Genomic DNA, 16,675 nt, shown 5'->3' with positions numbered 1-16,675 from the left:
CTCTTCTTCTTTAGGGCGGCTGTGGTAGAGAGGGGGACCTTTATTCCTAGCATCTGATATTTTCACTGAGGGGAGTAGATTTCCACTTAATTCCTAGGTAACAGATTAGGAGTGAATACCTCAGGTTTTTCTTTCCACAGGATCTCGTTGTGTGTCCTAGGCACTTTTGCCTTCTGCCACAAAAGTGTGTTAGAAATTATATTTTGCTAGTGTATTGATATAAAGAGGAATCGAATCCCAGTTGGATTTTATACCGATTTTAAAGGAAGTTAAAAACGTTCAAGGGCCCCCTAAAATTATTGTGGGCCTTCAACACTTCGCCACTAGAATCTCAGCCCTGTCTTTCCATCTGCATCTCCTCTGGTCAAAGAGGAGAGTGACACCCAGCAGTCACTAGCTGTGTTTTCCTACTGGATGGGATTTGTGGCTGCTTCTCTTGGCCTGCCTGCCCAGTAGAGGAGAGCTATCCTCTATCATCTGTCCCCATGTTTACAAGTTCCAGGACGGGACTGCCTGTACAGGAAGCTTCTCCAATGTTTCTGATGGTACTAGGTGGGTAAGTTTAATTTGAGGTAAGTAGACGGGTACGTTTAATTAGAGTTTGAGCTCCTTTTAACTCTAGGCCTAAGCTATTTTCTGATCCAACTGTACTTGTGGTGGAGCTTCACTGACATCTTGTGGCTACACTCAACTGGTTAGAATCCAGAGGGCGAGTATTCACCACCACCCACCCCAACATTCTGCAGTGTCAGAAAGAACTGATCACGCCCTGAGAAATATGATTTTATGGACTTTGAAAGGGACATTTCTCCAACCCACACAGATTAAGAATTACCTTAAATTGCTCATCTTATCATTGTTTAGAGGAAGGAACACACTACAGTTAAGGTATTATGACTTAGAAATGAAAAATATTTCTTTATTGACCGGACATGCATTATACAGACAGAATGGCACATGAAAGTAAGAAGGTCAATGTACATACTTGGCTTTCTGCTAGAAGGTTCCCATTGGATTCCAAGGTTTTGAGCCAGGCTCTGCGATAATACTTGTGCCACTGCCATTGGAAGACCATACTGTTTTTCAGAGTTGAAAGTGTGTGGGAAACATTTGAGAGAGGGCACAAAGCTAGTTATTATTTCTTAATCATCACCACATTTCATCTCAGTCCCCTAAGTAGAGCCTCACAGCATCAAAAGACAGCTTATGCTCCTTATCGCTTCTTCCTTGCAACTGGGCCCAAGAAGGAGAAAGCCTCTCTCACTATGTGGCATCTCTCAGAACTTGATGTTCTCACATGGAAACATAAAATCATAAAAGGCTGTGCCCCATTTCAGTTCATACCAAACCAAGAATAAATTCAACTTACTACAAATCTGTCAAGAGAGGTCTCCACTGAATGATGGCTACTGGGATAACCTGGTATAATAGATTCAGGTATTGACCAAGGTTTAGATTTGGTTGGTTCGACTTTTGGGATGTGTTAAACCTAACATAGGCAGAAGAGCAAATAACTTTTTTAAAAAGTCATAAAAGAAGGATAAACAAGCTTATAAAAACGTATCTATAGAGGCCAAGAAATTTCTGGGCCAATCTTTGGCTTGCATCTGCCTGATAAATATGAAAAACTATCATTATGATATGACACAATTACCTCTTTTCTAAACCCAAAGACCACTTTGGGTTCTATTTACTAATACGAACCACTCATACTATAGTCTCAATGTCATTATCATTCTAAAACAGGCCTGAAAAGGGAAGTAAACTAGGCCATGGGGAAGAAAGAGACTAGATGCACAGATAAAGCTCTACTTTAGGAAAATTGGTAACATTTACCTCATTCACACCAACTCCCCTTGTGCGAGAACAGACACCTCCAAAGTAACTCAGGCTGCTTCTCTTATAGTGGAATGTCACACGCCTTAGGAAAAATAAGTGCTATTAGGAAACCAATGTAGTGACCATTGTATTTCAACTCTCCGCAAATATGTCTATTGTCCTACACTGAATACCCCAAACCAACCCTCCTTTAGAAAATCAAAAACTGTATTTTAAATACCTTTAAATGTATGTTATTATAAATACCTTTAGATTAATGTTATGTTAAATAATCTCAGTTGAGCAAACATCAATTGACCACCTAACTAAGCATCATATACTGGCACAGGAACTGAGGACACGAAGATAAACAGACCACAGCCCTTGACTTTTTTCTAGTAGAGACTATATAGTAGTTATACAAAATATTGATGATTGTAAATTGGTGATTAAACACTGAGAGAAAAGCAAAGAGTAACAGGTGAGAAGAAAGGAAGGAGGACTTTGGTTGGTTTGATCCCAGGACAGAACCTTAGAGGACTGTCTGAAAACAGCTTAGCCACCAAGGGGGGAAGGGAGCAATTTATGATATCAAAAGTGAGCAAAGCACCCCTTTTCCTTAGAGATGAAACGTCAATTTCAGTCAATAGTTCATTTTCACTTTGCTGTACACCTGAAACTAACACAGCATTGTAAACCGACTATACCCCAATAAAAATTTTTTTAAAAAAGATCTAGCAAATGATTTGTTGGTGAAAGTGATGTGTGCAGGCTTTCAGGAAATCTGCTTTAAAGGAGCTAACTCAGCTGGAAGGAGGGCCCTTTCGCAATCCTCCCTCCCTGGCATGCCTGCTGCCTGTGGTGAAGGCTGGAGTGTCAGCAGCTGTCTTGAATCATGAGTTGACCCTGAGGATGGAGGGTCTGAAGGTACAGATGTGCTCTGAAAGTAAATCTCATGACTGTGGAACCACCATTCCAGCACTGGGCAGCCTACTTCTGTGCTTCTTATGTAACAGAGGAATCAACCTCAAACTGGTTCAGGATTGATTTATTGATATATAACCTAACTGATACAATAAAGGGATAAAGATCAACGTCAAGCCAAGGGCTGGGGATACGTACGAGATGAGATGCACAGCGTCAGCATGCTGCCTGATACGCTGCCGGTATTTGGAGAATTCGTGGAGCATCTGCACAGGGTTGGTGGTGATGTCAATATGATCCTTCTCAGTCCAGGTCTCTACAGCCACCAGGACAACCCTGGTATTAAGCTGCTCCTTGTAAATCTGAGGGTATACAACAGGACAGGTGCAGGAGGAAAACACTGGGTCAAACATGCACAATCAGTGTTTCAGAGTCAGCGGAAGGACAGGAAGGGGAGGTGAGAGGAGAACACGACGTCAGAATCAGCTCATCAGAGAGAATCTTCTTTCCTTTCTCTTTTCCAAGAGCAAAAAGAAAGAACAATCATACAACTCAGCCTCTCCTACAAAGTTACTTCAATCCCAAATCAGCATCTTTAGCAGCCAGGCATCTCACTGGGGGATCTATACTAGGAGTATCACGATTCTAAAGTCTGGACGTAAGTTCAAAACAGGGTTTAGTAAAATCACCCTTCCAAACCTCATAGGAGATAACAGGTTGGAGCCTGATATACTGGTTCTGAGTAAATGTGATATGACCAGTTACTCCTGCAGGATTGGAACAGATCACTGAATCCTTGGACAAGCACTAACACCATGGCTGGCTTTTGCCCTTGGAAGCCTTGTGGTATGAAAAGTAAAATAACAGTGGAAGAGAATCACGATCTGAGGCCAAAGGAGGGAAAAGCAGTCTTACATGACCTATGTCACCCTCACCATAGGGTGACATCACTCACAATATTTAAATTGTAATTTTCTGCTCTCTTTTTCTGCTTTTGGCCCAGTAGCTAAATAATTCACACATGTAAGCAATTTTGATGAATGTTGTCATTTTGTCCTATTTTCAAGCTAATTAAGAAAAGAATGGATGATCTTAGAACACACTGAGGAAAGGAAAGATTTATCATGCCTAAATTACCGTGAAGCTATAATGATTTTACAACAGGGAGTGAGTTAAGTGTAATGTCTTTAAAAAACAAATTAGTTGGTCAGCTTCAGAACCTTGTATGGTAAATCAAAATAAAAAAGACACTTTGCAAGATGTGATTCTGTTCAATCATGGTGAAATGACAAACATGGTGAAATGACAAACATGGTGAAATGACAAAAACAGCTGGGGCAGAGGGAAAGGTGTGTTTAATATTCTCTTTTTCATATCCATTTATAGTTTTCCTCTGAGAAGACTGACAAGGGCTGAAATTAAAGAAAATTAATAAAGCAGGTGATAACTGGCTTTCAGAATTTCAATCCTAACGCTACAAGCTACTCTATTACCCTGCACCCATTTTATACTGCTCAGCTGTGCCTACCACGTATTATATGTTATGAATGCTTACATGATTGGAGACTTTTGGACTGTCTAAAAGGCAAAAATGAAGGCAGTTCTTTAGAGAAAATAAGTATCATTTAGATATTAAGCAATTTATAAAGGTTTTTTTTCCCAGTTAAGAGGGAACATACAATAAATACCAGATAAACATACATTTAGCTGAGCAAAACAGCACTTTACATTAGAATACACAAAATACTATGCTATATTTATGACTAGTCAAATTGAATTATTTATTGGAACGTAATGAATAATATTCACATTTACGGATTTCCTATCTAAAGGAAAAAGGAAGAAAATCTTAACCATCATTCTCTGTAACTGACAGAAGGAGAGGAGGGAAAAAACTCAATAAGAAAGATTTATAGAAGTCTTTTTAAGAAGATATACATTTTACTGTTTTAAATTAGCTTTATTTTGGGACTGCACTTAATTCTGTCATCTAAAAATAAAGTCTGAAGCATTCTTATGGGGACACGAAGAAAGTAAATTTGGGTTCTTTTACAAAAAATTTTTTTGTATTGCCTATATCCTCCAAACATAATCCACCTCAATCTATTCGTTCTTCTACCTTATATTTAAGAAGATAAGCTCAACTGATTATTATTAACGAAATCTCATTTGCCAAGTTTAATTTACACTCTTTTCGGTAGCTAATTTTCTCCAGTATTTTTGTCCTAACTAAACTCTTGTGACAATAATATCTAGACATCACTTAGAAGCAATATCAATGCATCTTTGGGATCCCAAGAATAACTCAACAGTCCCCTGAAACTCTGATAACACTGCCCTTTATGAAGCAGACCACTCTATAATTTCTTATTAGCCAGATGAGATAAGGATAGCATTTTTACTTTTGTCTCAGAAAGAACTAAAGCAGCGAGTAAGCAAATAGAGATATAAACCATTCCACTTTGGAAAAAGAGGTTCAAGAAAACCAGGATACTTACAGAATCCACAAGGTTGACCACAGACTTCGCAAAGTTGTTTGTATGCGCATGAGAAGAGCGACACTTCTTATACTGGGAGGGGGAAAGATATACCAGTCACTGTCAAACCATAATTTAATGATAAATTTCAAAATTCTGTAAAAACAGAAATCTGACAGCAACAGTAGAAATAGGGATTAAAAATACAGAATTTAGTTTGTGCTGTGTTAGGATATAGTGATGTTCTTACTTATTTCTCTGTTAGGCAGGAAAACTATAGCTGTCTAAAATACCCATGATGTTCCAGGTAATGGAGACGGCCTAGTGATTCTGAGTGGGAAACTTTACACTTGAGGAGTAAGCTGTTAATTCAGTCTCAATGTCTAACAAATGCAATCCTTTTTTTTTATTATTTGTTTGTTTCACGGAAATGACCTTTACCAGTTTATAAAGAGCTTAGATCAAGAAAGTTAATCCCAACTGGACACCCGCCTCACTTGAATTCAAGCCCATACAAAGATCAAGAAAATTTCTTAGGCAACACTTCAGATTCAGTCCATGATGTGGAACGCGTCTGTCGTACATTTTAGTGTATTCTTTCAGAAGAATGCCTTCTCCAAATGAAGCCTTTTGCTTGTGACGGCTCAGAAGTCAAAACAAAGAAGAGACAAAGAGTAAAACTGAAGTGTGCCGATAGTGTATAGTTGCTTATGGTTATTTATGATCACTTAGGAAAATAAAGTAAATTAATAGAATAATTACATAACATCTGAAGGGCTACAGTTTTAGCAAGGAGTACTGCAATTAATATGGCTTTGAGAGGACATTTAAAAACTAAAGTTTACCACAGGGGGATAATGCCCTCTGCTGAGGAGAAAGAAAAACATCCTCAGAACTACTGAATCAGGTTTGCACCATGTCTTTAAAACTTGACTTCATTTATAATTATAAAAATAATGCCTCTTCATAAAGATTAAAACTACTTCCACGTTAGAATATCATGATATTCTTTTCTTCTCCTTTGCCCATTTTCACGTTATAAATTTGTCAGACCCCCTTCATTTCATTCTCTCTTTAACCCTGTTACTCTGTTTTTTAAATGAAGAATATGTCTTAATGTTTATAGATCTGATATATATTTTTTAATAATGCTGAGCCTACTGACAACCTATGATAAATGTGCAATAACTTAGTATTGTGTTATTAGTAGCATTCATTAATTTATGACTATTTATAATATTTGCAATGGTGTGCCCCCAAAATTCATACTGAAATCCCAACCCTCAAAATGATGGTATTAGGACGTGGGACCTTTGAGCGGTACTTAGGTTATGAGGGTGGAGCCATCATGAATGGGATTAGTGCCTTATAAAAGAGGTTCCAGAGAGATCCCTAGTCCCTTCCACCATGTGAGGACACAGTGAGACCTTTTAACAGCTTTTTGTAAATGTAGCATAAAGAAGTTGTTGTAAAGAGCTCAGCATTTTAAGTTGCCTAGCAAACTCCACAAGCTGAAAAACTTCAAAGCTATCCTTTAAAATAGTGGGTTGGCCAAAAAGTTCGTTCGGGTCTTTCTGTAACATCTTACTTTTTGGCCAACACAGTAAATGCGAAAGTCTCAACATTAAGTCTCTTTGGGGTGATGAAATGTTTTGAAACTAGACAGAGGTAATGATTGCACCACATAGTGAAGGTACTAAATGTCACTGAATTGTATACTTTAAAAAAAAAAAAAAAGTCCTGACATGAAGAAGCACTTATCACAAAAAGAAAGGGAAAATACTAGCTGACACCTATTCTAATGCAGTGGTGTTACATATCTATTCAAATGAATTTTATTTTGCTTCTGAACATTTATTTGTCCTTTTGGGATATGTCTTTCTGTAGTATAAGGGTCATGGGAAACATGACATGTAAGTTAAAAACAATGAGGACTTTAAAAGTCTATTAAAATGTGATGTCTTCCATTCATTTCATATTTATAACTTCCAATTCTCTGATTTTCTTTATTTTTGGCCACGTGGCTTGCAGGATTTTTTAGTTCCCTGACCAGGGATCGAACCCGTGCCCACTGCAGTGGAAGCGCAGAGTCCTAACCACTGGACCGCCAGAGAATTCCCTCTGGTTTTCCTTTTAGAAAGATCACTCTGCCTGCTGTGAGGTGAGTGAATTAGAAAGGGTCAAGAATGCATGCAGAGAGACCTGTTGGGAAACTGCTGCAAGAGTCCAGGTTAAAAAATAATGAAGGCTGGACATCATTATAGGATGTTGGAAGGTAAGGAAAGAGAAGAAAAAAACATGACTCCTAGGTTTTGAACTTGAATAGCTGGGGGTGGGGGAGGTGTCATTTAAAATAATGAGAAAGACTGGGGGAGGGCAGTTTAGAACTAGAGAACCAAGAGTTCTGATTTAGAAATGTTAAATGTGGGATGCCTATTCAATACTGAAGTAAAGATGTCAAGTAGGCAGTTGAATATAGAACTGTGGAACACAGAAGGCTAGAGTATAAAGTTGAGAGTGATGAATTTAAGTCATGATATACTTTAAAGACTTAAGACTGGAAGTGATCACTTGAGGAAGAGTTATAGAAAGAAAAGAGAGCCCCAAATCAAACTATGGGGCACTCCCGTAACTCTAGAGGCCAGACATAAAAGACTAAGAAGAAATGGCCAGTGAGGTGAGAAAACTATTGTGTCACAGAAGCTAAAAGATTAAGAAAATGTTTCAAACAGGAAAGAGTAATCAGCTGTGTCCCATGCTACTGAGAAGGCAAGTACGATAAGGACAAAGAATAACCACTAGATTTATTCACTAGAAATTCCATATAATTGAGTACCTAGGATTTACTAGGGTCTGTCATTAGTGTTTCTCCTACAACAAATATTTGCTCCTCACAACTCAGTGAGGTAGGTTTTACTATCCCCATTTTTATAAATGTGGAAAGTGAGGCTCAGAGAGGACAAATAACTTATCCAAGATCACAAAGCTGAAATTCAACGCTTACCCTGGGTTGACACAGGAGATAAACTTGTTCAGTTAACAAGTCATATAAAATAGTTTATGTATGCTCCTAGTAAATCATGATTATTGATGAGAAATCATAATATGTTGAGTTCCTATAAAATATAGTGGCTTTCAAATAAGGAAAACCAAATGAGGTTTAAATTAAAAAATATATGAGCTATCCTTTCCTATTTGCACCTATATACATAAGGATATAGCAACAATGTAAGAAAAACATTTGTTTTTCATGCACTTTAAAATATTTCAACTAATTTTCTAATAGAATAAGGTTTTTAATATTTATATTGAGGCGAAATGGCTCAAAGAAATGTTTGGCAGACCGCTATAAGGCTTTAATTGGCTCACAAATTGGACTCTGCCAGCCTGCTACTAAAATGCTTTATACAAAATTGAGGGATTTTTCTTTTCTAATTGAAAGCTACTGATAATATATGATGCTTGTTCAAAATAAGATATCTGCATTTTTTCAGAAAGGTTACTCTGAATTAAAGAGGTAAGTGTGAATGTAAACGTAGGCAAAATGTTTCTACTTTCTTCATGAATGAGAATTAATTTTACAAAGAAAAACGTGAAATCTCCATTTATGATAGAATTTATTTCCACATTTTCCAATCACTGAAAGTAATTTACATTTAAAGTGCCAAATTTGCTTTTCCTATCTGAATAAACACAATCCTTAAGGTATTTGCTTTTTGAAAAAAATTAAAATTAGAGCTTGACTTTCAACCTGAGGGTGATAGTTATCAAAATAAGTGTGCTGCCTCATCTAGCACAAAGATTATAAAATGAGTACTGTCAGTGGGATGACATTTTAAAATCCAATAGCAAATCTCCAGTTATTAAAGAATAGATGTCAATTATTCTAGTTTAGTTTTACTTTCAACACATGAATTTAAGTACTCTGATCCATCCCTTCTTTGAAGCATTCAAATTCAGAAACAATCTTCATCTCATATAAAGCACACCTTTGAAAATGAACTTTTCTCAACTCTCAAAAGAAAAAAAAATTCTTATAAAATGACACACTTATTTGGGACTATTATGGACTAGAGTATAACTGGGTCTTAAAGGAAAAGGAATCTATTTAGTTCTATTGCATCGATGCAATATGTATTAAAATAGTAGAACTCTAACAAGGGCTTACTGTATAGCACAGGGAACTATATTTAATACCTTGTAATAACCTATAATGGAAAAGAATCTGTGTAACTGTATCAATTTGCTGTACACCTGAAATACTGTAAATCAACTACACTTCAATTAAAAAAAAACAATAGAAGTCTTCTTAGGTAATTTCCTTCTACTTTAGGCATTATTATCACTCAATAATAAAGGCTTTCATTTTTTTTTCATTTCCTAACATGTATTCCCTCCAGATTTATCAGTACAAATTACAGGGGTTTTTTCTGGTTTCAAAGATAAATGTATACATTCCTAGTTCTCACTCATTTTAATAATAATAATAAAACAAATTACCAAAATTTACCATTAAAAGATCTGGTAGCCTAAATAATGTAACTTTATCACAGACTGTACGGTATAATATTAGAAATTTTCTATTTACAAAAACAATATTTTAAAGGAGGGCATTATTTTACTATTCATAAGATAAAGACAAGATTATTTAAATGCTTCCCATTTTAAAAGATTTACAAATAAATTCAAAATATATATAATGTTGAAAAAATTATCGTTTCCTATTTGTATAGTTACTGAAATCTGCTCTCTGATTAATGGCTTCATGTATTTTCCTAATAGAGATTTGGTAGAACAAGAGATTTGGAATTACAAGTCATGGGTTGGAGAATTCTTCTAACAATTACCAGCTGTATGTGAATGCACTTTGTGAATTTAAAGGCACTGTATATATCTTAATTATTTTCACTACTTTAAAAGTATATATTGGATGTTGGAAAAAGTTTAACCTTCTAAAGCCATAATTTCACAACATGCCACAATGTTAAGGATTGAGAAGTAGCTGGACAAAATCTCAATGTCCCAATCACCAAAAATAATTCAGATGAAAAAGTTATCTTGGGGTTTCGAGGAAATTAATGTCCATCAGAAACTCATAGTTTAGCCTTCATTATCTAAAATGGCTACCTACCCATTTGGTTTTCCTTCCTATCAGGGAAGATCTGTCCTAAATTGTATGTAATTCTTTTTTTTTTTAATTGTATGTAATTCCAATAATTCTGGTTCTTACTGACATATCTCAAGCAATGTACTTAAAAGCTACTGGTACAGAAAATAAATCTGCATACCATACTAAGAGGTATGCTATTGCATAACTTCATGTTCAGCATAATTGAGCCAGTGCTTGGTAATTAAGAGAAAACACCTGCTAAAGTAGAGACAAAAGTTTAAATATAAATTAAATCATCATTTTAAAAAATGTATGGTTTCAAGGTCTTTTCTACTGATTAGAATTTCACTTTTTCATTTTTGTATGAAACACAAACTTATTCTATAGTCTACTAATCTAATTTTGATTTCCTTAAAGAAAAACAAGAACTTCAAGATATTTGCAAAGCAATCAGAATTTTTGCTGCAATCTTTCACAAGTTTTTCACCTATACCTGACTCTTGGGTATGTCTTAAGAGTCTCACCTTTATAAAGTCTCTCCAGAAATGTAACTTAGTCTTCATAAAGCAAATTATTCTTTGTCTTAGTTTATACAATTTAAAAAATTAAATTATGTAATTACAACAAAAATTACAAGTGGCCTAAACAGTTTGGAAAGTGGGGCAGTGGGTTGCTGGAGCCAGCTCCCACCAGTTCAGGATTCAACTGGATGCATCTTTTCCCAGGTCCTCATTTAACGACCTCACTTTGGTAGCTTGAAATCAGCCATGGTGGGAGTATTTACACCATGGATATAAACAAACATTATACATCAAGGGGTTTTTTTCAGAGAGCCAGGTATTAAACATTTACCAGCACAGCACAAGTACTGAGTATACAGCTGTCCCTCAGTGTCCGAGGGGGATTGGTTTCAGGAGCCCCAAAGATGCCAAAATCCACTGACGCTCAAGAGCCTTATATAATCTGGTGCAGTACATTACAATGGATTCAGTCGGCCATCTGCCTCTGTGGATACAACTATATTAGCAAATAGCGTACTGACCAAGACCCTTCAGAATGCTCTAGGCTTCAACCAAGATATTTTTTTTAACTCTATTATTTTTAAATTAATTTTTATTGGAGTATGATTGCTTTAGAATGTTGTGTTCGCCTCCACTGCACAACAAAATGTATCAGCCATACACATACAGATATCCCCTCCCTTTAGGACTTCCCTCCAATTTAGGTTACCACAGTGCTCTAGGTGAGTTCCCTGTGCTATACAGCATGTTCCCATCAGTTGTCCATTTTATACATGGTATCAATAATGTATATGTGTCAATCCCAGTCTCCCAATTCCTCCCACCCCACCCCTTTCCCCCTTGGTATCCATACATTTGTTCTCTAAGTCTGTGTCTCTATTTCTGCTTTGCAACTAAGATCATCTATACCATTTTTCTAGATTCCACATATATGCGTTATTATACGATATTTGCTTTTCTCTTTCTGACTTACTTCACTCTTTATGACACTCTCTAGGTCCATCCACATCTCTACAAATGACCCAATTTCATTCCTTTTTATGGCTGATTAATATTCCATTGTATATATGTACCACATCTTCTTTATCCATTCCTCTATCAATGGACATTTAGGTTGCTTCCATGTCCTGGCTATTGTAAATAGTGCTGCTATGAACATTGGGGTGCAGTGTTTTTTTGAATTATGGTTTCTCTGGGTATATGCTCAATAGTGGGATTGCTGGGTCATATGGTATCAACCAAGATATTTTATGAGGGAAATGGTTAAGCAGAATATGGTTAAGAAAGTTCCTACTTTATCTTCAAGAAGGGCCAATGGAGGACAATAATTGTTTTCATATGTCTTTTAAGCACTGAATCACATTTTATTTTGACCAAAGTTAACAAAAGATTATTATTCTTTCTTAAGTAAGCTGTCAGATCTAAAATTCATTGATTCTATATTCTTACCGTTTTGTGATCATTAACAATCATAAGTTCCAAATATTTCATTTCTTCAAACACACCACGAGATGGCTGTGGAAAATAAAAATATGTGGTCAGAATGGTGGTTGATAGAAAATATCTCTGATGCTGACTGTTAAGTGGTAGACTGACTTTGAATTTCAGAAGAACTCTTTGCTGCTCACTTTATGAACATCCTCAAAGAAACTTGGTCAGGGAAATGAAAAAAATAGTGACTGTAAAGTGTGGGTAAACATACAAGTATTCAGAAAAGAACTGTATTTAATTATCATTAAAGTATTCATCCAGATAGAGAGAGCTCATGTTTTTATTCGATTTTTATATGTAAAAATATTCTAGAGAAAAATTTTCAGTGTAATTCTGTTAAAATAAATAAATCTCAATTTCTTTGGCATTAGGATACGATAAAAATATTCACATCTACTCAAAACTTCAAAGAAAAACTGCACAAAACTTTAATTAGAATAGCACAGTACATCTGGAACAGGTACCAATGTAATCATATAGAAATCTTAATTCAGTGGAGTGAAGTTCTATAATAATGTACTAATTCTTAACCACACAACTTCTCAAAGGAACAAATGTTGACAGTTACAATATTCTGAATTCTTCTAAATTTTGATTACTACTAGATAATCCTTTAAGAGCAAGGGCTAAGGATTTTAGCTGTCATTTGGACTTTTATTTCTTTTTCATAGTTGGAAGAGTACATGAGCATTGATCAGTTGTATTTGATAGGGGCGGGCTGTAGTGAAACATCAATAGCCTATATAAAACTTATTACCAACTGCATCTTCAAGAGTAAGCAAAAAGAGATCTCTAAGTTAAAAAAAGTTGTTTCCATAATCACCATAATACAAAGACAGGCTCATAAAAGAGGATGATTTGACCTACAACCAAGTTTTTGATGGCTGGTGGTCTAATTTCTTCACAAAAGTACATTCAGCAAAACATTATCTAAAGTGTGCAATTTTCAGAATAATTACTCATTAAGTTATCTAGCAAATTACCATGTAATCTATATGCCATGGAATTAATTTTCGGTTACATAGCATTCACCATGTAATTACTAAACAGTCCCCATCATTACAGCTTTCTAATCTATTATGAAATAGACTAGGAAGATAATTTCAGTTACAAAGCCCCTATACATTTATCAATACATGGGAGCTCTATGACAGTTGTTGATTATATAATTACATGATTCTTATTTAGTAACTATCATGATACTAATGGTCAAAGAGATTTATTCTGTTCAGAAAAACACATCCAGCTTCAAAGTGTGGTATAACTGTTTTTAACTTGAAAAGAAATACAAATAAGCATGATTAGTCAACATTTCAAAACCTAACTCTTCCCCTACTTTTTTGTTAGTAGTTTATTTTATATGATAAGTCATACCAGAAAAAAATAAACAAATAAAAAGCCTGCTCTACTTTCAACAGAAAAAATGCACTGCAGTTTTCATAAGAAAAGTGCTTTGAAAACAATACATTCTTCAGATGCCTTCAGGGTTCATAGAACATCAAAATCAGTTTGTATCACTTACAGGGAAAGCTGAATAAAAAGCACCATGCCCATAAGACTCAAGTCATAGGGTATTTTTGTTTTGGGTTTTGTTTGTAAGAGGAAATTGCCCAAATCTAAACTGTTTTAGGTACACTTAGCCACAGTGTGATGACAGGCACACAATTTGAGTGAAAGAGCCCGGCCTACGACTCAACGCCACACTCACATTCACTGCTCTCTTCCTTCTCCTTTTCAACCACTGTAATTCAGATAGGAAGGGCCACCGGTCACTGCTTTCCATACCTGTGCAAAAGAAAAAAAATACCCAAATTTATGTTTGACTGCATTTCAATGGGAGAATGTTTTTAAAATATATGAAGGAAAAGTAGCACTGATAGCATTTGTCATCTAAAATCAAAATAAACTAAGGTGAAAAAAACATGCCAATCATTAAATATTTCACATTTTTAGTCACAAATATTAATATAATTCAAAGGTATAATTTTCTTCCGAACCTCATGAAAAACTTTACGAGCTATTCAAGACTCCTTGGAGTATGCGTATTTCATCTACAACCACCTGACCCTGGATATCTGAAAATTTAGAAGAATTCTACTATGCTTAATTCATCTTAGAATTAAAAATAATGTCTGGCATAAGCTTTTGCATAAATTACTAAAGATTTTGGGTATTAATATACAGAAGTAACCTCACATACTCCAATAATCCAGCATGCTTGAGATGCTACAGGACAAGAGCATAAGACACTCCAAGCTGGTTAAAGAGCAGCAAACTTCCAGGAAAATCTAAGGATGGACCTCCCTGTAAATCACTCTGTTAAATCTGGCCACACTCTCCAGTTCCTAACACAGCTTTACTTCTGTGCTTCATATTTCAGTCTTTCCATCAGAAATGACTCTCCATGCTTCATTACATTAAAGCCACAGTTCACGCCACTGCCCACCCACACTGCTCACTCCAGATCTCAAACCTACTCCATTTCCCAACAAGCCTGCATGTGCAACTGAGCTCCAAGTCAAGCCTCTAGTACATAAAATAGAGTGGCTTCTTTAATTAAAACTTACTGAGATTCTTCATTTGCTTAGAATATTGTCCTGCCAAGGTTTTCTCAATTATGTGTGGTCGACCTGTGCTTTTCTGAAACAAAAACAATTGTAGTCAATTAAAAAGCAAGATGTGATCACACCTCTATGGAACAGTGTTAGCACTTTCTATAATATCTTTCCTAAAATGGAAACACTTTCCTAAAATGGAAACACTTATAATATCTTTCCTAAAATGGAAACACTTATATGCTGATGTGTTAGTTATCAAAAATGAAAAGTAGATGGTTTATTGAAACTTGAATTTTAAATAAAATAGAGCATCATCCAGTTGCCCCAGTTTAGATAAAAGCATAGTTTCATTAGCTACTCTTAAACTTTGGCTTTCTTCAAAGCCATGAATAGGAAATTCACAAGAAAAAAATACAAATGGGCAATGAATATATTTTTTAAAAGGTAAATACTACTTGAACACTCCTTCAAAATGCAAATAAAAAGATACACCAATTACTGACATCAAGTTGGCAAAGGTTTAAAAATTATGATAACGCTAGTCAATTATAGTTGCAAGGCAAAACACTTTCACGCTGCTGGTAGGAGTAAATTGGTAGCATAGTTCAGAGAGAAATTTAGCAATTCTATCAACAATCTTGAAAATATTCATATCCTTTGCCCTAGATACTATACTTTTAGAAAAGTCTTATTTCCATCACTACTATTAGCTTCCATTACTGAGTGCATAGTGTGTCAGCCAATTTAATCCTCACGAGAACTCCATACAGTGCATATTTTAACCCCATTTTACAAATTAAAATATTGAGGCTCAGAGAGATACATTGTTGAGTTAAAATTATATTACAAAATAATGATCTAATTTATTTTTGAAAGTATGGGAACATAACATTGAAAAACTGGAAGAATGTACACTGAAAGGTGAGGAGAAGTTATCTCTGGGGGATGGGATAATGGATAATTACTATTTGGTTAAGTATTTGCTTAATTTGCTTTTCCAAATTCCTTACAGTGTTTTATAATCAGAAAAGTTATTTTTAAAAGTGTTCTTAATAGATTACATGAAAGACTTACAATAATGAAAAGTTTTCCTCTTTATCACTTGAGAAATAACATGAATTCTTACTATAAATACTTGATCCATATTACTGGACTTATTATAAAGCATACTAAAATTAATAATAATAATAAACTAAACATCAAACATCTAAATTCAGACTTCCCTGGTGACACAGTGGTTAAGAATCCGTCTGCCAATGCAGGAGACACAGGTTCGAGCCCTGGACCGGGAAGATTCCACATGCCGTAGAGCAACTAACCCCGTGTGCCACAACTACTGAAGCCCATGCACCTGGAGCCCGTGCTCCGCAACAAGAGAAGCCACCACAAGGAGAAGCCCGCGCACCAAAACGAAGAGTAGCCCCCGCTCGCCGCAACTAGAGAAAACCCACGTGCGGCAACGAAGACCCAACACGGTCTAAATAAATAAATAAAAGTTTTGTTTTTTAATGGACTGTATTTTTAAAAAAAATCTAAATTCAAGTAGACTAAACTCTTAATTCTGGTATCAGTGAAAAGAAAGATACATAGAGTGATGAAACTCACAACTAGCAACATAATTTTAAAAACTGACTAATTTAAAGTTTCAAGCAGTGCTCCTTTCCCTCTACCCATCATGAAAATGAGGATAAATCATTACATGATTATGTAATCATTACATCATGAATGAAAGGCAGGCAGTAAAAAAGGAAGGCAAAAAAGAAAAGTCATGAAGTA

At 35.5% G+C, this 16,675-nt stretch overlaps 1 protein-coding gene across 3 annotated transcripts in view; it reads right to left on the bottom strand.

The window, feature by feature from the left end:
• Nucleotides 1-16,675, bottom strand: part of ADAM23 (ADAM metallopeptidase domain 23) — a 163,790-nt gene that overhangs the window by 45,697 nt on the left and 101,418 nt on the right. For all 3 annotated transcript variants that reach the window (XM_049711923.1, XM_033429210.2, XM_004262805.3), the window contains exons 7-13: nucleotides 14,909-14,981; nucleotides 14,050-14,126; nucleotides 12,300-12,365; nucleotides 5,241-5,312; nucleotides 2,941-3,104; nucleotides 1,837-1,921; nucleotides 986-1,076 (exon numbers count right to left, since the gene is read on the bottom strand). In XM_049711923.1, the coding sequence (XP_049567880.1) occupies nucleotides 986-1,076; nucleotides 1,837-1,921; nucleotides 2,941-3,104; nucleotides 5,241-5,312; nucleotides 12,300-12,365; nucleotides 14,050-14,126; nucleotides 14,909-14,981 (628 nt within the window). The remainder of the gene's footprint in view (nucleotides 1-985; nucleotides 1,077-1,836; nucleotides 1,922-2,940; nucleotides 3,105-5,240; nucleotides 5,313-12,299; nucleotides 12,366-14,049; nucleotides 14,127-14,908; nucleotides 14,982-16,675) is intronic.

The sequence above is a fragment of the Orcinus orca genome, chromosome 7 (genome assembly GCF_937001465.1).
Source record: "Orcinus orca chromosome 7, mOrcOrc1.1, whole genome shotgun sequence".
Classification (NCBI taxonomy): Eukaryota; Metazoa; Chordata; class Mammalia; order Artiodactyla; family Delphinidae; genus Orcinus; species Orcinus orca.
The sequence above is the reverse complement of the archived record's forward strand: the minus strand, read 5'-3'. Positions and strand labels throughout refer to the sequence as shown.